This window comes from Perca flavescens, chromosome 10 (assembly GCF_004354835.1).
Source record: "Perca flavescens isolate YP-PL-M2 chromosome 10, PFLA_1.0, whole genome shotgun sequence".
In the NCBI taxonomy this organism is placed as follows: domain Eukaryota; kingdom Metazoa; phylum Chordata; class Actinopteri; order Perciformes; family Percidae; genus Perca; species Perca flavescens.
Window position 1 is genome coordinate 7708848 of NC_041340.1, and position 13905 is coordinate 7722752.

At 38.3% G+C, this 13905-nt stretch overlaps 1 protein-coding gene across 4 annotated transcripts in view; it reads right to left on the bottom strand.

The window, feature by feature from the left end:
* Positions 1-13905, bottom strand: part of adad1 (adenosine deaminase domain containing 1 (testis-specific)) — a 53630-nt gene that overhangs the window by 13181 nt on the left and 26544 nt on the right. The window contains exon 14 of one of the 4 annotated variants that reach the window (XR_003693511.1): positions 4216-4413. The exons of 1 other annotated variant lie outside the window; for it this stretch is intronic. Coding sequence is in view for 1 of the 3 variants with exons in the window: in XM_028588986.1 (XP_028444787.1) it covers positions 4417-4420 (4 nt within the window). In the remaining 2 variants the exon portion in view is untranslated. Of the gene's footprint in view, positions 1-4215; positions 4421-13905 lie in introns of those variants that run through there. 2 more of the 4 variants (XR_003693510.1, XM_028588986.1) reach the window with 2 other exon arrangements.

Sequence of the window (13905 nt, forward strand, 5' to 3'; positions counted from 1 at the left end):
TAAATCCATATAAAATCTGTCTGTCTGTCTGTCTGTCTGTCTATATTCACCTTAACCATCATCTTTAATCATCAAACAAGGTGAATTTGTAATGGGGGCTGACATGGTTAAATTCTGTGGCGAGAAAACCACCACAAAAACAATTTAACGAGCAAGTATGCAGCAACAAAGCAAAGCCAAACACCTCTGACAACTTTCACAATGACAGGTGCAAACATGTTTTTAAGCAGGTGTCCTCACTACAAACACCACTACTGTGGACTTCCCAGATGTCAAGGGGGATTTCAGCAACACAAACTCATCAAAACAAACTCTTTAAACTTTGACAAGATGTATTTCACAGCTGTGAACAAAGATCCTTGCAACACTGGAGCCTGTGTTGACTTAACCCACTAGATAAACTTAATTAAAAAATATCACCCTTTTCCTTTAAGAGAAAAAAATATGTATTTCAATGCAAGAATGTGAACATTTCAGAATTTTCAGAATTCATATCTTTGGGCTCTGAAATAACGGCTAGAGCAACTAGATCTACAGTGCGAGGTGAATGCAGGATCCCTAAACAGGACATTTGGAATAAATGATTTTTCTTGTGTGGCCGCTCGTCAGTGGAATATGTTGCCTACAGAGCTGATAAGAAGCACAAACTTTTACACGCTTGCAAGACAGACAAAGAAATGGCTTTTGTCAAATCAAATTTGTACACACGTGACTGGATATATGTATGTGTGTGTGTAAGTGTGTGTTCTGAGGTCTATAAGAGTAGATCTGAGTACATGAAAGGTGTGAATATGACCTTTTTTATATTTTATGTATGTGTGATATATGTATGTGTGGTGTAAGTGTGTGTTCTGAGGTCTATAAGAGTAGATCTGAGTACATGAAAGGTGTGAATATGACCTTTTTTATATTTTATGTATGTGTGATATATGTATGTGTGGTTTAAGTGTGTGTTCTGTGGTCTATAAGAGTAGATCTGAGTACATGAAAGGTGTGAATATGACCTTTTCTTATATTTTATTTATTTGGTCAATGTAAATTTTACTATTCATGTATGTATGATGTATTGTGTATTTTAGTTAAGATCAGCCTGCCCAGGGACTACGGGTGAAAATTAGCTCTTGAACTAAAACCTGGTACTATGCATCTCTCCCCTTGGGGTTAATGTTTATTGTACGCTGTCCCTGTTTCTCTAAATAAATAAACTTTAAACATTTCACAACTACAATGGGAAACAAGTGAGTAATAAAAGGATCCAGAAAAAAAAAACTACTGTATTCAAGCCTATAGTTTTATTTTGATAGGTCACAACTCTTCCCTATTTTTGAACAGAGCCTTGCTCTACAAGATCTATCAGTATATCTGCTAAGGGCAGTCTCGTTGATAGCATGTTGAAAACGCTTTCTTGAAAGAGGTTTATAAGCTCCAGAAGTGGCATTTTCTCAGCCCATGGATATTGAAATGGGTTGAGCTTTTGTGACCGCGACGGTGATAGCAAACATCTTCATCAAGAGACCATATAAGACTACTTCGTGAAACCATGGACAGCTCACACAAGCTGGTGGAAATGGCCCTACAAAAAAAAAATTAAAAAAAATCTTGTGTGCGCAGATGTCAATGTTTATTTTATTTTACAGATTACAGGAATTGCCTTCTTTACACCTGAAATCATACTGATGAAAAGAAGCAAACCGAGTTGCTGTGTTGTACAGATGGATAAGAGTACACAGCCTAACAGCTGTTTACCTGGAAAACATCAAGAGACCATATAAGACTACTTTGTGAAACTGTTTTGGTGTGTGTGGTTGTGTACAGTTGAGCGAAGGTTTTTTTTTCCACATTGGCCATCACAAAATGTGTAATATGTGTAAACTGAAAAATACTGTTCTGCAAAAGCTAGACAGCCATGTGTCATACGTTGCTGCTGGTTGGTCTCCTGTTGTCCAAATTTGGACATTTTGTCTAAAGTCACCGTATATTCGAAAGGGATTTTCTCAGCCCATGGGTGTTCAAATGGGTTGAGATTTTGTGACAGGAACGGTGACATCATATGCTTAACATAATAGTCATACTCCAATCCTGTGTGAAATAATCTGCATTTGTTATGTTTATCCAATCTTTTCTTCAGGTTCAAGTTTATAAATCCTCTAAATTTATTCAATTTATAAAGATGCAAAGTAATGAAAAGCAGTCTTCCCAAGTTCAGTATTTACTTGAGGGGTAACTAGAATTAAACAGTCCTGAGATTAGGCCTGGTAAGCAGTAGATTATACTGTACATGATTCTGTAGGACGTGGGAAAGCATGAGCAAATGTAATGTTACTCTAAGTTAAGATTTGTGTTGTAATAAACATATTCAACTAAGGACAACTGGGTCTAATAGAGTTTTTATTCATCAAAGTGAAGATTGACCTGAAGTACAAGTTTTCCACATCAGTGTGAAATTACATTTTTCGTCACTAATGGGAGTGCTACCTTTTTACTGAAATTATCTTTTTGAGATGAGTCAGAGAGCTGAAATTCAATACGTGCACCTGTCGCCCTCTAGTATACATAATAATTGTAACTATAAAATATTTATAATTACAAGGTTATTTGTTATGTGACCTTATGTAGTAAACTGATCCAATATCTCAGACTCCGTAAGGGACCTGTGTACAGTCAGTAGGGTTTTATTATGAGTTGTTGACTTATTGCGATTAACTAAGATGCCACCATTATTACGTAACTGCCTGCATACCACAATGGCAACAACGTTCACTGGTATTTATAACCATACAAAAACACTTGTGTTGTTGTTTACGGCTTATTTTCATTTTGAAATTTCAACATTTCCAAGATTTAAAACCTGAAACGGCATAATTGTGTTACAAAACAATAAGATAATATATTTAGTGTACTGTTGGACAATCACTGTTCAAGCAACACATACTGCAGTTCTGAGGCATATTTATTCACTCCAAAGCTTACTTTACTTTGAATACGTTAAGAAAAAAAACATGATACAATGCTCTAGTAAGATTTTACAATGTGATGTGTGGAATTGTCTTCTTTAAACCAAACTGATGAAAAAAAGCAAACAGAGTTGCTGTGTTGTACAGATGAATAAGAGTACACAGCCTAACCGCTGTGTACCTGGCAAACATCAAGAGACCATATAAGCCTACTTTGTGAAACTGTTTTGGTGGGTGTGGTTGTGTGCAGTTGAGTGAAGGTTTTTTCCACAGTGGCTATCAAAAAATGTGTAATATGTGTAAACTGAACTTGAAAAATACTGTTCTGCAAAAGCAAGATAGCCATATATCAGCCATTGCAGCTGATTGCTCATCCCTGCCTCCTGTTGTCCAAATTTGGATATTTTAGCTATAGTCACAAAGTATAGTCACAAAGGGATTTTCTCAGCCCCAGGAACAGTGACATCATATGCTTAACATAATAGTCATACTCCAACCCTGTGTGAAATAATCTGCATTTGTTATGTTTATCCAATCTTTTCGTCAGGTTCAAGTTTACACACACACACACACACACACACACACACACACACACACACACACACACACACACACACACAGTTTGTCCCCATGAAAACGAATAGAAGACGGCTGGCGCAATTCACAAGTTCACGAAAGGTTGGTATCTCGTGAACACCTTTACACAATCACACATTAAAAAGTGCTATAAAAATATTTTATATTCTGAATACAATGTTGTCAGTGTGTTAATGTTGGAGTCCCCACCCAACTCTTACCAAAAAAGCGATTGCGCCCGCTTTAGAAAGTTAACTAGTCGCAAGTTTGCGGTAAAATGCAGTTGAGTTGTCGAGGTCAAAACACTATATGTAGCAGCTGTGAATCAAATAAACTTATTATAAATGTCATTTTTTACTCTTACACTGAATGTTTGCTGCTTCAATCCAGAGGAGTATTGAAAAGTATTTTCTGCGACTGAAAAAGGCCTGTGTTGAGGATGAGGACCAGCCTGAACCGGAGGTATCAGTCTCAAACAGAGCTGAACAGTCCGACCAGTGGAATTAGTTATGTTATTAATTTGTTTACAATATTTTCAGGCTTCAACCAGTGAAAGACAGGGTCAGGGAGAGAAAGAGATAGATTTGTTAGGCATTGAAGAAAGATTAGGAGAGGAGGACAGCATCCAACAGCGTGTGCTTCTCAGTTTTTGATACTTGATTGTTATGAAAATAAGTATTTTACCCCCCCCGGGACACCGGAGATAACTCCTCATGAAGTGGGACAGGCAAGGCGTGGTTTCTCCAAGTGGTCCTCTGTAATGTTGGGCCCAAAACAGCACCAAGACCCAACAGGAAAGCTCCAGGAAGTTGGAACCAGCTCTGAGGCCACTCGTCCTCGTTTGCCAGCAAGGCTTGTTGATGTCTGTCTCCATTTGCCACATCTCCTAACAGTAAAAAAAAACAGCCATTGTGCAACATTACGCATGACATGCCTTTACCCATTTTGTATCTAAAAAGCTAAAGATGTCGGAATAACTCTAATTGTAAATGACAAATTGTTCTGAGCAAGGAGCATGTAATTAGTAAAACGTTCTATTGCACCTTTCACAAAGAGTAAAACATGCTTTAGACCAAAATAAAACGATCTAAAGCCCTATAAATAAAACACTGTATAAAACACTATGATACTGCATAAGATGACCATATTAAAACGATGTGCTCCGCCAGACGGAGGCATCAAAAACAGCATCAATCTATTTGTCTTGTTTATCGTATTATTCATGAGAATAAATTCCATAACATGCCAATATAAATTCAAAACATTTGAGTTTTTTTTGTAAAATGTATCTTTGTTTGAATTTACGATATCTGGTTTTATTTTGTCGTTTTTTCACCACAGATGGATCAAACAGATATTTATGTAGAATATTAATTGTAAGAATGGCTTTGTACAGACTGATCTCATAAAGTGGCGTATGTATGACACAGCCCTACTCATAACAAGATTGTTTAAAACAGACTGAGTGGCCTGTCCATGGATCGCTTCAAACAGTGATGGGGGGAAAAAATCCACAGATTTAAACATATTTTCTCAAGTTCAGAAATATGCCTTTTTTCCCCACTTGACCAACCGCAATGTAGACCTTTGTTCTTAAAATTTCCCTTTGACTAAAATAAAAACAATGCCTTCTAACCTTTAATGACAAGCGTGTGGGTACCATGCAGTAAACAAAAAAAAATTGGACTGATTAAAAATGTTGATAATCTCTGAAGTCATTTCTGACTCAAATGCAAAACAGTAGTTCAGCAAGGCCATCACCTGAGCGTGATACTACGCTGTGGTGGCCTGTGGTAACCAAACATCCACCGGCTCCACTGACGTCACTACTATCACGGAAACCAAAATATTTTCTCTTTTTTTTTTTTCTCTTTCTGACTGACTGATTTTTTTGGCCATGAAGTGCTTTTCTTGGTCAGTGTGTAATACAAATGACATTCCCTCCACACCACATGTCATAGAAAGGAAAACATTCAAAAGGCCACAAAATGATTTAACTTATGAGGTATAGTATTTGATCCACTATGTCTCTCTTGAAATAGAAAATGATCAAATCAAATCCAACTTTGAAATGTTACATTAATGAATAAATAAATAGTTTTTCAAAGACTTGCTATCAGCAAGAGGCAATAGGTGCAAAGCTGGGACCTACTGCGTAATGTTCTTACTCTTTGAAGATACGGCATAAGGGTTGTACTATTATCGGACTAGAAAATTAACAATTCAACATACAGTCAACCTATAAAATGCTGTTATAAATAAACGCCTTCAGATAAAAGGGAAGAGACTAACTTCATTGTTCTTCCTCAGTTTAGGCCCAAAATATCACACACGCCACTTTGTTTTTTACTATACTAAAATTTTTGAGACAAGCACAGAATGTATAAATCGACTAAACTCGGGGCTTTGGACTGAAATCTAAAGCAATCACCTTGGACTCTGACAATTAATATATTAAACGGTGCATTGATTAACCAAGAAAATAATCTGTGAGTTAATCAATTAATTAGTTCATTGCAGTTCAGAGTTTGGCAGATTTCTGACTAAGATAAATCTATTAAACTACCTTGCATAGCAATAGGAATGCACCAATGTTTGGCAACTTATTTGGCTGAATAAGTAAAAAGGCAGAATACATTTTGCCTAACAATTACGTTTTTGATGACACGATCAAACAGCAACCGCTGTGAGAGGTGCGCACGCTTAAAAAAAAATCCAGCAACATGTCAGCAGCGTGGAAGCACTGTCACAACTGTTAAAAAAACAGTGGGGAGCATACCAATCAAAACCAACATGAAAAACGTAGCTAGTAATGTTCACTTGTTAAACTATGTGTAAAATGAGCGGTGACGTTAAATCACCCTACGGTACCGGCTATTGGCTGGATGGTTTCAAGGTAACGGTCTGTAGCTAACATTAGCAGATAAGCCCATACTTTTTGACGTTCAGCACCCCCTCGGTTTCCCAGTCAGTTACAGTGGATAAGACGAGGACTGTGTGTCGCCATTGTTCAGCAGTTGTTGGGTATGTGAGTGGAAACACATCTAACATGCTAACGCATATTCAACGCCATCACCCAGATGTGCCAATCACTGGAATAAGACAAAAAAAAAAAAAAAAAAAACTTCCCCTCCCTACAGTGCTTAACCAGCCTTTAGATACAAATACGGAAAAGCTATCTCACGGTGACTGTTCATTTTATTGACCGAGTGGGAAAAGCGTCAATTCTACAGATGCAGTCCCTGTATGAGCAGCGCACACAAGCACTCACCTAGCTGAGAAGCTAGAGGAGGTCGTGGCAGAGTGGAAAATAGAAAGGTATGCCTGTCGCACTTAATAGTAAGAATACTTTACTTGTTTTGTGGGGTAAGGTCTCGCCTAAGTAGAATTTTTGTTTTGTTATTATTCTATGTAATTTGCACTTTCATAAATAGCAGATGCTGTATTTTCAGTTTTATAGCTCATTGTCTCATTTTGTTTACAAGTTACAGATGGAGTCTGGAGATGGAGTTTACGGTTTACATCTTACTTTACACACTTCAGGCTATTGCAGCTAGCTCAGTTGGAGAGACTGGATGACACTAGGTGGTACAGCCTGATGCACAATAAAAAAAAATAAATTGCCTTCTGTATTTTTGTTTTGCTTTTCCCTCCATTGTACCAAACCGAACGTGATGTCTGAACTGAGGTATGAATTGAACCGTGACTTCTGTGTACCGTTCCACCCCTATTCATCTTCGGATAAGAATTTTCATTTTGGTGCATTCTTATATATCAACGAAACGAAGACCAATACAAGTAATAACAATCAACGAAAATAATAAAGCAAGTATAAAATTCTGTAAATTTCATAAATAAATATGAAATAACTATTGGAAAAGTGCAGGAGGAAGTTCCCAAATTTGGACAGCATGATTTACATGCCCTGTGCTGTAGGTGGTGTGCGCTTGTGGCAAAGATGACTCAGTACTTTTTAGAGTCCATGAGGAAACACATATGTTGACGTCACAAAAGGCTTTGAGTGAATTGTGTTTAGAACAGCACTTATATCTGATATTCCACACTTTCAAAATCTACCCCACACTATTAAAATCTACCTCACGGAAGCATTAATATCATGTGGGAGACAGCTTTTGAAGATAGAGACTTACAAAGACGTTTCGTAAACCATTGCAACAATATTGCAACAATAAGAAGACTTAAAAACAAAGTTAATAACAAAAATTAAAAAGAAGCACAAAGGAAAATCTGCAATGGTAATAACATTTAAAATATAATAGAGGTACTGTATGAGAACATTAAACAGAACAAGGAAAGTTATTTCAGCAAGCTGCATCTTACATTTTCTGAAGATTGTGGTTCTAAACCTCAACACAGAATCTCACTGAACATAAAAACAGGAAATCTGCATGGGATCAAATTTGAGTTGAAACCCTGATATTAAATGTTGCATCTACAGCAATGCATAACCAGAGAATATTGGGGTTTGGTTGACAATAATCTTGGATAAGAATTAAACCCCTTTAAATCTGACTTTTTAGCTTTTTGACCAGTCAGAAAAAAAAAAAAAAAAGACACTTGCATCATAATAGCAAGGAGTGGGCAAGGACTTCACAGTTAGACATGGAAACAGCAGGGATGCCCCACACAGCGACAGATTCCATGGATTAAAATTTCCCCACCCTCTTCACTCGAGTCAAAATCCTGTCACATTCATTATTATAGTGACTCCTGAAGAAACCTCAAAACTGAAACCTAACCAGTTACAGAAGCACTTAGCAACAGGTAATAACTGACGACAATGACCAATATGCGAGGTTGTAGAGGTCATGGTATGGTTCCTTTGTCACCTGGGATTCTTGTGGGGAATCCCCGAAAGATCGTCGGTGGAAGAGAAACCCTTGATTCATCTTTGCTGCGTGTGTGATGTAACTCACACAAGATGCATCTGTACTTGGAGCCAGTAATGCTTGTGTTTACTTGTACTTGGTTCTCCATTTCCAAGGTTTTTTTTCCTGGCTAAGTATGGGCCTTTGGGGGACACATATGAAGGGCAGGGTCTGGGGGTCCTCCCCCAGGAAATATTCCTTTCCTGCATTCTGATACATTTTCACGTACAAATTTATGGTGAACACGTCTTATTTCATGTCAAGGACAATACAAAATTCTGCAGGTAACAATTCAAAATTTTAAATATAACGGAATACAATGCAGTAAGGGAAGGGGGCTTTCGCATCAGACTACAATTGACCACAAAGTCCGGTTCATTTGTTTAGTATAAACAGGGCATAATCGTATTTTTCCCCAAGGAGCACATTTTGCTCCTTAGTTAAAAATAATTGACTAACATAAGGTAAATGCTATTACTGAAGCTAATTTGTACAATAATAAAATAGTGTTATAAATACAAAACATTAAATGAAATTGTCAGGGATGTTGAATAGCCTATAGGCCTACAGTAGTGTAACAGACCGGCCATACGGTTCGGCATGAATGTGAACCGCGGGTTAATTGCAAATGTAACCATCAGTGTGAAATACAGTTTAACTGCTGCTGTTACTTTAACAGGGCTCAGCAGAGAGGCAGAGTGAGACAATGTTATTCCCCTGAATAAGGGAGCTTATTCTTATTATTTACCGTTTATGAAACTGTCTCAATTTAATACTAATAGACAGCAGCGCAGCCCGCGCGCAGACAGACAGAAGGAGAGCTCTGCGTCCGTCAGCGGCAGCTTCTTGCTGCGCCGCTGGTCCATAGAGCAGCATGGTCACTGGGAGAGTCCGGTACAGTTTGACTCTGCAAACAATGTATTTTATGACCGCATTCTGAGTGATCCTTTCAGATTTTGTTATTTGGAGTATAGTTCATAGTTATTGCATTAATGCATTACCATTTGAATGCACACTGTATATGAATGATTTTTTCGAAATTTAACAATGCCAAACAGTTTAAAATTAGCTGCGCCATCAGCTCAAGACAAAACCCAAAATCAAAAAGACATGGATGTTTTAGATAAGTTTGTGGGCTTGTAAGTTGTAACCGCATATTTCTCTGAAGAAAGGAAGCCAAACCTCTTAGATCTTTCATTATGCTCACTTTGGTTTATCAGGGACAGTCAAAGTAAACAGAAATAAAACGAAAACAAATCTCCTACAAATACATCAAACCCATTTTCTTTGTGATAGTATTTTTATATGATGGTCTTATCTGTTCAAATGTGGACAAACTTTTTCAGTAATCATCAGAAAGGGGACTCTGTGCCCACCTGGTCTTTTCCAACTTTGGGGTTTCACCATGCACTTGATAAGGGAAAACTGCCAGATGATTAATAGGAAAAAATAAGACAACCTCCAAGAGCAAACCCTTAACCAGCCTACTCATTTTTTTTCTGCTATACCCTATAAATTGGCAAACTGCACTAGAGGACACCACAAGCCACTGACGAACAGAGCTATCGTACATCTTCAAAGCAACTGTAATCGAGGTTTTCAAAAGTTCAGTATGGACCAGTGTTTCAGAATTGCCCTCTGGATGTTTCTCATAGTCTATCTTCAGGCAAATCCAATACCGACAAGCCCCTCATTCGACCTGGAAGACCTGGGCATTGAGCTACTTGAAGACGTTACATGTGTAAGTTATGATAAATAGTTTTTTAAGAAATTATTTGGAAAACCAACCAGGTGTTCCAATGAAGAAAATGCTTTAACTGAAAGTGAATAGTAAAACTGTGTTTTTCTCCAACTTTTTGTAGGAAAACAATGTGACTTTCACTTCCCCAACAAATGTGGATGAGGTAAGAGATCTCTGCAGATCAGGTTTTGGTGCTCATTCAGGATGTTGATGCTGCTTTTGCAGATTGCAGCAACCAAACCTGTCTAAAAGACTAGCTCCACAACTGTGGTTACATTACCACACTTTTTTTCTTTTGAGAGACTGGCCTCTTTTGTTAGCAATCCTAGTGTCAACCACTAAAAGGGTAGAGATTGTTTTCTTAAAACTGCTTTAAAAAAGCATTTGTTTCTTAAACATTGTTTGCATGTGATTAAGAGAAATTAAATGAATTCCCACTTACTTAAACTAGCACTGGTAAATGATGAGAGGCTTCTGTTGACACTTGTCTACCTGATAGTAAATCTAGCCCTGACAGTAAATCTAACCCTAACACCAACATCTGCAATCAGCTTTTCTCTTTAATGGGATAGTCAATCAAATCAGATTCAACTTTTCAGTGACTTTCATAATTTTGTTGGTTTTCATCACGGGACTGAGTGTAACCCAAAGGATTGTTGTGTCTCTGTCAGGAAAAATGCCATAATGCAACCCTGACGCACTTCATGGAACAGCTGACACACGCAATAAAGCTGCGTAATCTTTCCAGATGTAAAGATGACGATGAGCGAATTGAACAAACTCTGACAGCTTTTAAAGCTGGCCCGCAATTTGTAAGTATTGCCGAAGAAACTATTTAAATTAGTTCCTTTGATCAAAATGCTCCAATGATCCAATACTAAACCAGCCTTCTCTCCTCAGATCTCTGCAGAGTGCGAGTTGAAAACCAAGAAATCGGAGTTTAAGAAGTTTGTGAACAACCTCAAAAACTTTCTTCAACGCATCAATGATGGAAACTGATCCTACAGAGGTTTCCTCTACTTCATCATTATTTAATATTATACACTGCACTAAAATTTGATTTTGTTCCCTCTAAGTAATGGTTCAGAAACACTGCAAAAAGTTCTCAAGTTATTTATATATTTATTTTATGTATTTATTATACAACTGTACCACATCTATGAACACAATGTGAAAATCTGCTAATAAAATGTGAACAATTACAACTGTGATTCATGATTTGCTCATGTAAAATATTGGTGATTGGTCTCTTGACAGTGTCAGAAAAGGAAAAATATTTCCGCTTTTCAAACTTTACTTCAACCGTATTTAAGCCACTAGTCTGCAGGGATTAAAGTGAAAAAAAATCTTTTGACTGAACTTTTTTTCAGTAAGTCATAAACCGTTCACATCTTCCTACACAGATAGCACCCCTTTTGCGATCGCGCCCTACTGGTTTTTAATGTACAACAAGATGCAAATAGCAAAGTAAAGGGATTATTGCGAGTGTTCTCTTTTTCTGATGAACAAAATAATATTTCAGTACCATCCCACGACTAACCACTGCTGTTCTTTTCTACTGCAGCAATCATATTGTAGAAAGGCTTTACCTTACACTCTAATTACTTCAGGCCAAAAGTGTTTAAAAGGGAGATTTTTTTTTTATTGTTAATATGCAATTCAACACCAAATCAAATCTATATAATCAAGTTTGCAAGACTTCACCAGTTTTATTCAAGGGCTACTAATAATGAAACATATATACCTTTTCAGTTAAAGCTTTTTTATTATTTAAATTCAAACTAAAAAATGTTTGTACAATAACAATAAATAAACACTGTTTTATCTATCTCAGACACGTCTGTGCCTTCCGTTAGCAACAACTCATCCATGATGGCTAGTGGCCTTGCCAAATAGTGGTTACCATTAGACGCACACAAATCATGACGCTAATATGCGAGGAAACTGGTTCCGGGTTCTGTGCTATAAATTTATAATATTTTATAGCAAAGTTATAAATTGACTATTTTAATCTCATGATAATTTTATTTCAACATACAGTCATAACCTAATGTCATTAAAAGTGAAACCAAAATAGGCTATAAGGCTGTCTGTGCGTCATAGCACAAACACGATTGACCCTCTTACACAACGGTTTGAGATAATGACAAATAGTCTTTGAACAACTGCCACTTTGCTCGTTTGAAAGCCATGATGTCTCGCTCTCATGGCTGGGCCAAATTCTCTGGGTGGGCAAAGCAGAGAAAGGGGAGGTAACCTTGCTCCTTATGACCTCATAAGGAGCAAGATTTCAGATCGGCCCATCTGAGGAGGCGTGTTCCGGCGCAAACGTTCCCTAGTGCTATTTTACAGTTTCAGAAAACAATTCCGCCACTGACCAGAAAAAACCTAGTCTAAAGTCAGTGGCGCGTTATTCAGATGCTATTTTAAGGGCGCATGCTTGGTCGTAATGTAGAGTGTGCACACCGCGCATACACTTTGCTTCTCTCATCTCACGGACCCAGCAGCAAATACAAATATGACCTTGTTTTACACAACATTTCCATGAATCATGGATGGGTTGACATAAATGAGCAAATATTTGAGGACTTAAGGAGATATGATATTGAACTGCATGTGCCAATGCCACTTAACCCAAATGCCCCAGCAGCAGCACGGGAGAGGAGAGACAGAATTGTTTATTTTAATTGTTAAGTATGTTTTTGTGACATTTCTTTAAAAATCAATAGCAAACGTCGGTCTCCTTGGCTGTGAACCGCTCCTGGCGTGCGCCCATGGATGTATTAAGAGCGTGCGCCTAGCAAATCCGCCATAATAATAGCAATCTGCCATGGAACTAGCATGCCTGCTTTTAAAGGGAATGTGAGATAATGCTCTGATTGGTTTATTGCACGTTACGCCCAAACCACACCTATGGGTAATGTAGCTACTTCAGACCAACCCATTTTAGATTTGCATCGGGCGCAAGAGTCATTTATCCCGCCGGTATAACAGCAACAGCGCCCAAGATCCGCCCACAAAGCTACTTGCTTTCACGTTTGATACTTGCGTTTCAGATCGTTAAAATAGGGCCCTAATAATCCTGAGCTCATGAAGCTCAAAGTAAGTGGCGGTAGCTCCAGCCGTGGGCATCTTGGCAGTGCCTGACATGGTCTTAACCAAAAAATATGCAAAGCATTGGACGGAGCCGAGGCAGGCTGAAGAAAGCCTACAGTCTATTGGCGTTTTTCCATTACATGGTACCTGCTCGACTCGCCTCGACTCTACTTAACTCTACTCGCCTCGACTCGCTGTGCGTTCGTTTTCCATTGCAGATTTTAGTATCGCCTCAGCGTGGCTGGTCGTCATAGCGACTGCCGTGGGAGTGGCTTAGTAGCTTGCTTTCCCATTGACATATCCACGACGCATTTCCTGGTTCTCCGTCTCCGTAAACAACATGATATCAAAGAGATAGTTAACGTTTACTGCTCCAGATTTCCCACCGTGGTCACATATATATGACTCTAGAGTCGCTACTCGCTTTGTTTCTCTCACAGATATTGCCGTCACTCTCTCACTTCTCCCTCGCTCACTAGCTCCCCACACACACACACATACGGCGACTCGACACACACACACACACACATCACACATGCACACACCAGCGCACCAGTATAACCATCAGGCCACTTGTATGCTACAGAGAAAGCTCTGCGTGGAGCCTCCGGCAGCAAAAAAACACCGCTGGCTAAACTATTTAAAAATG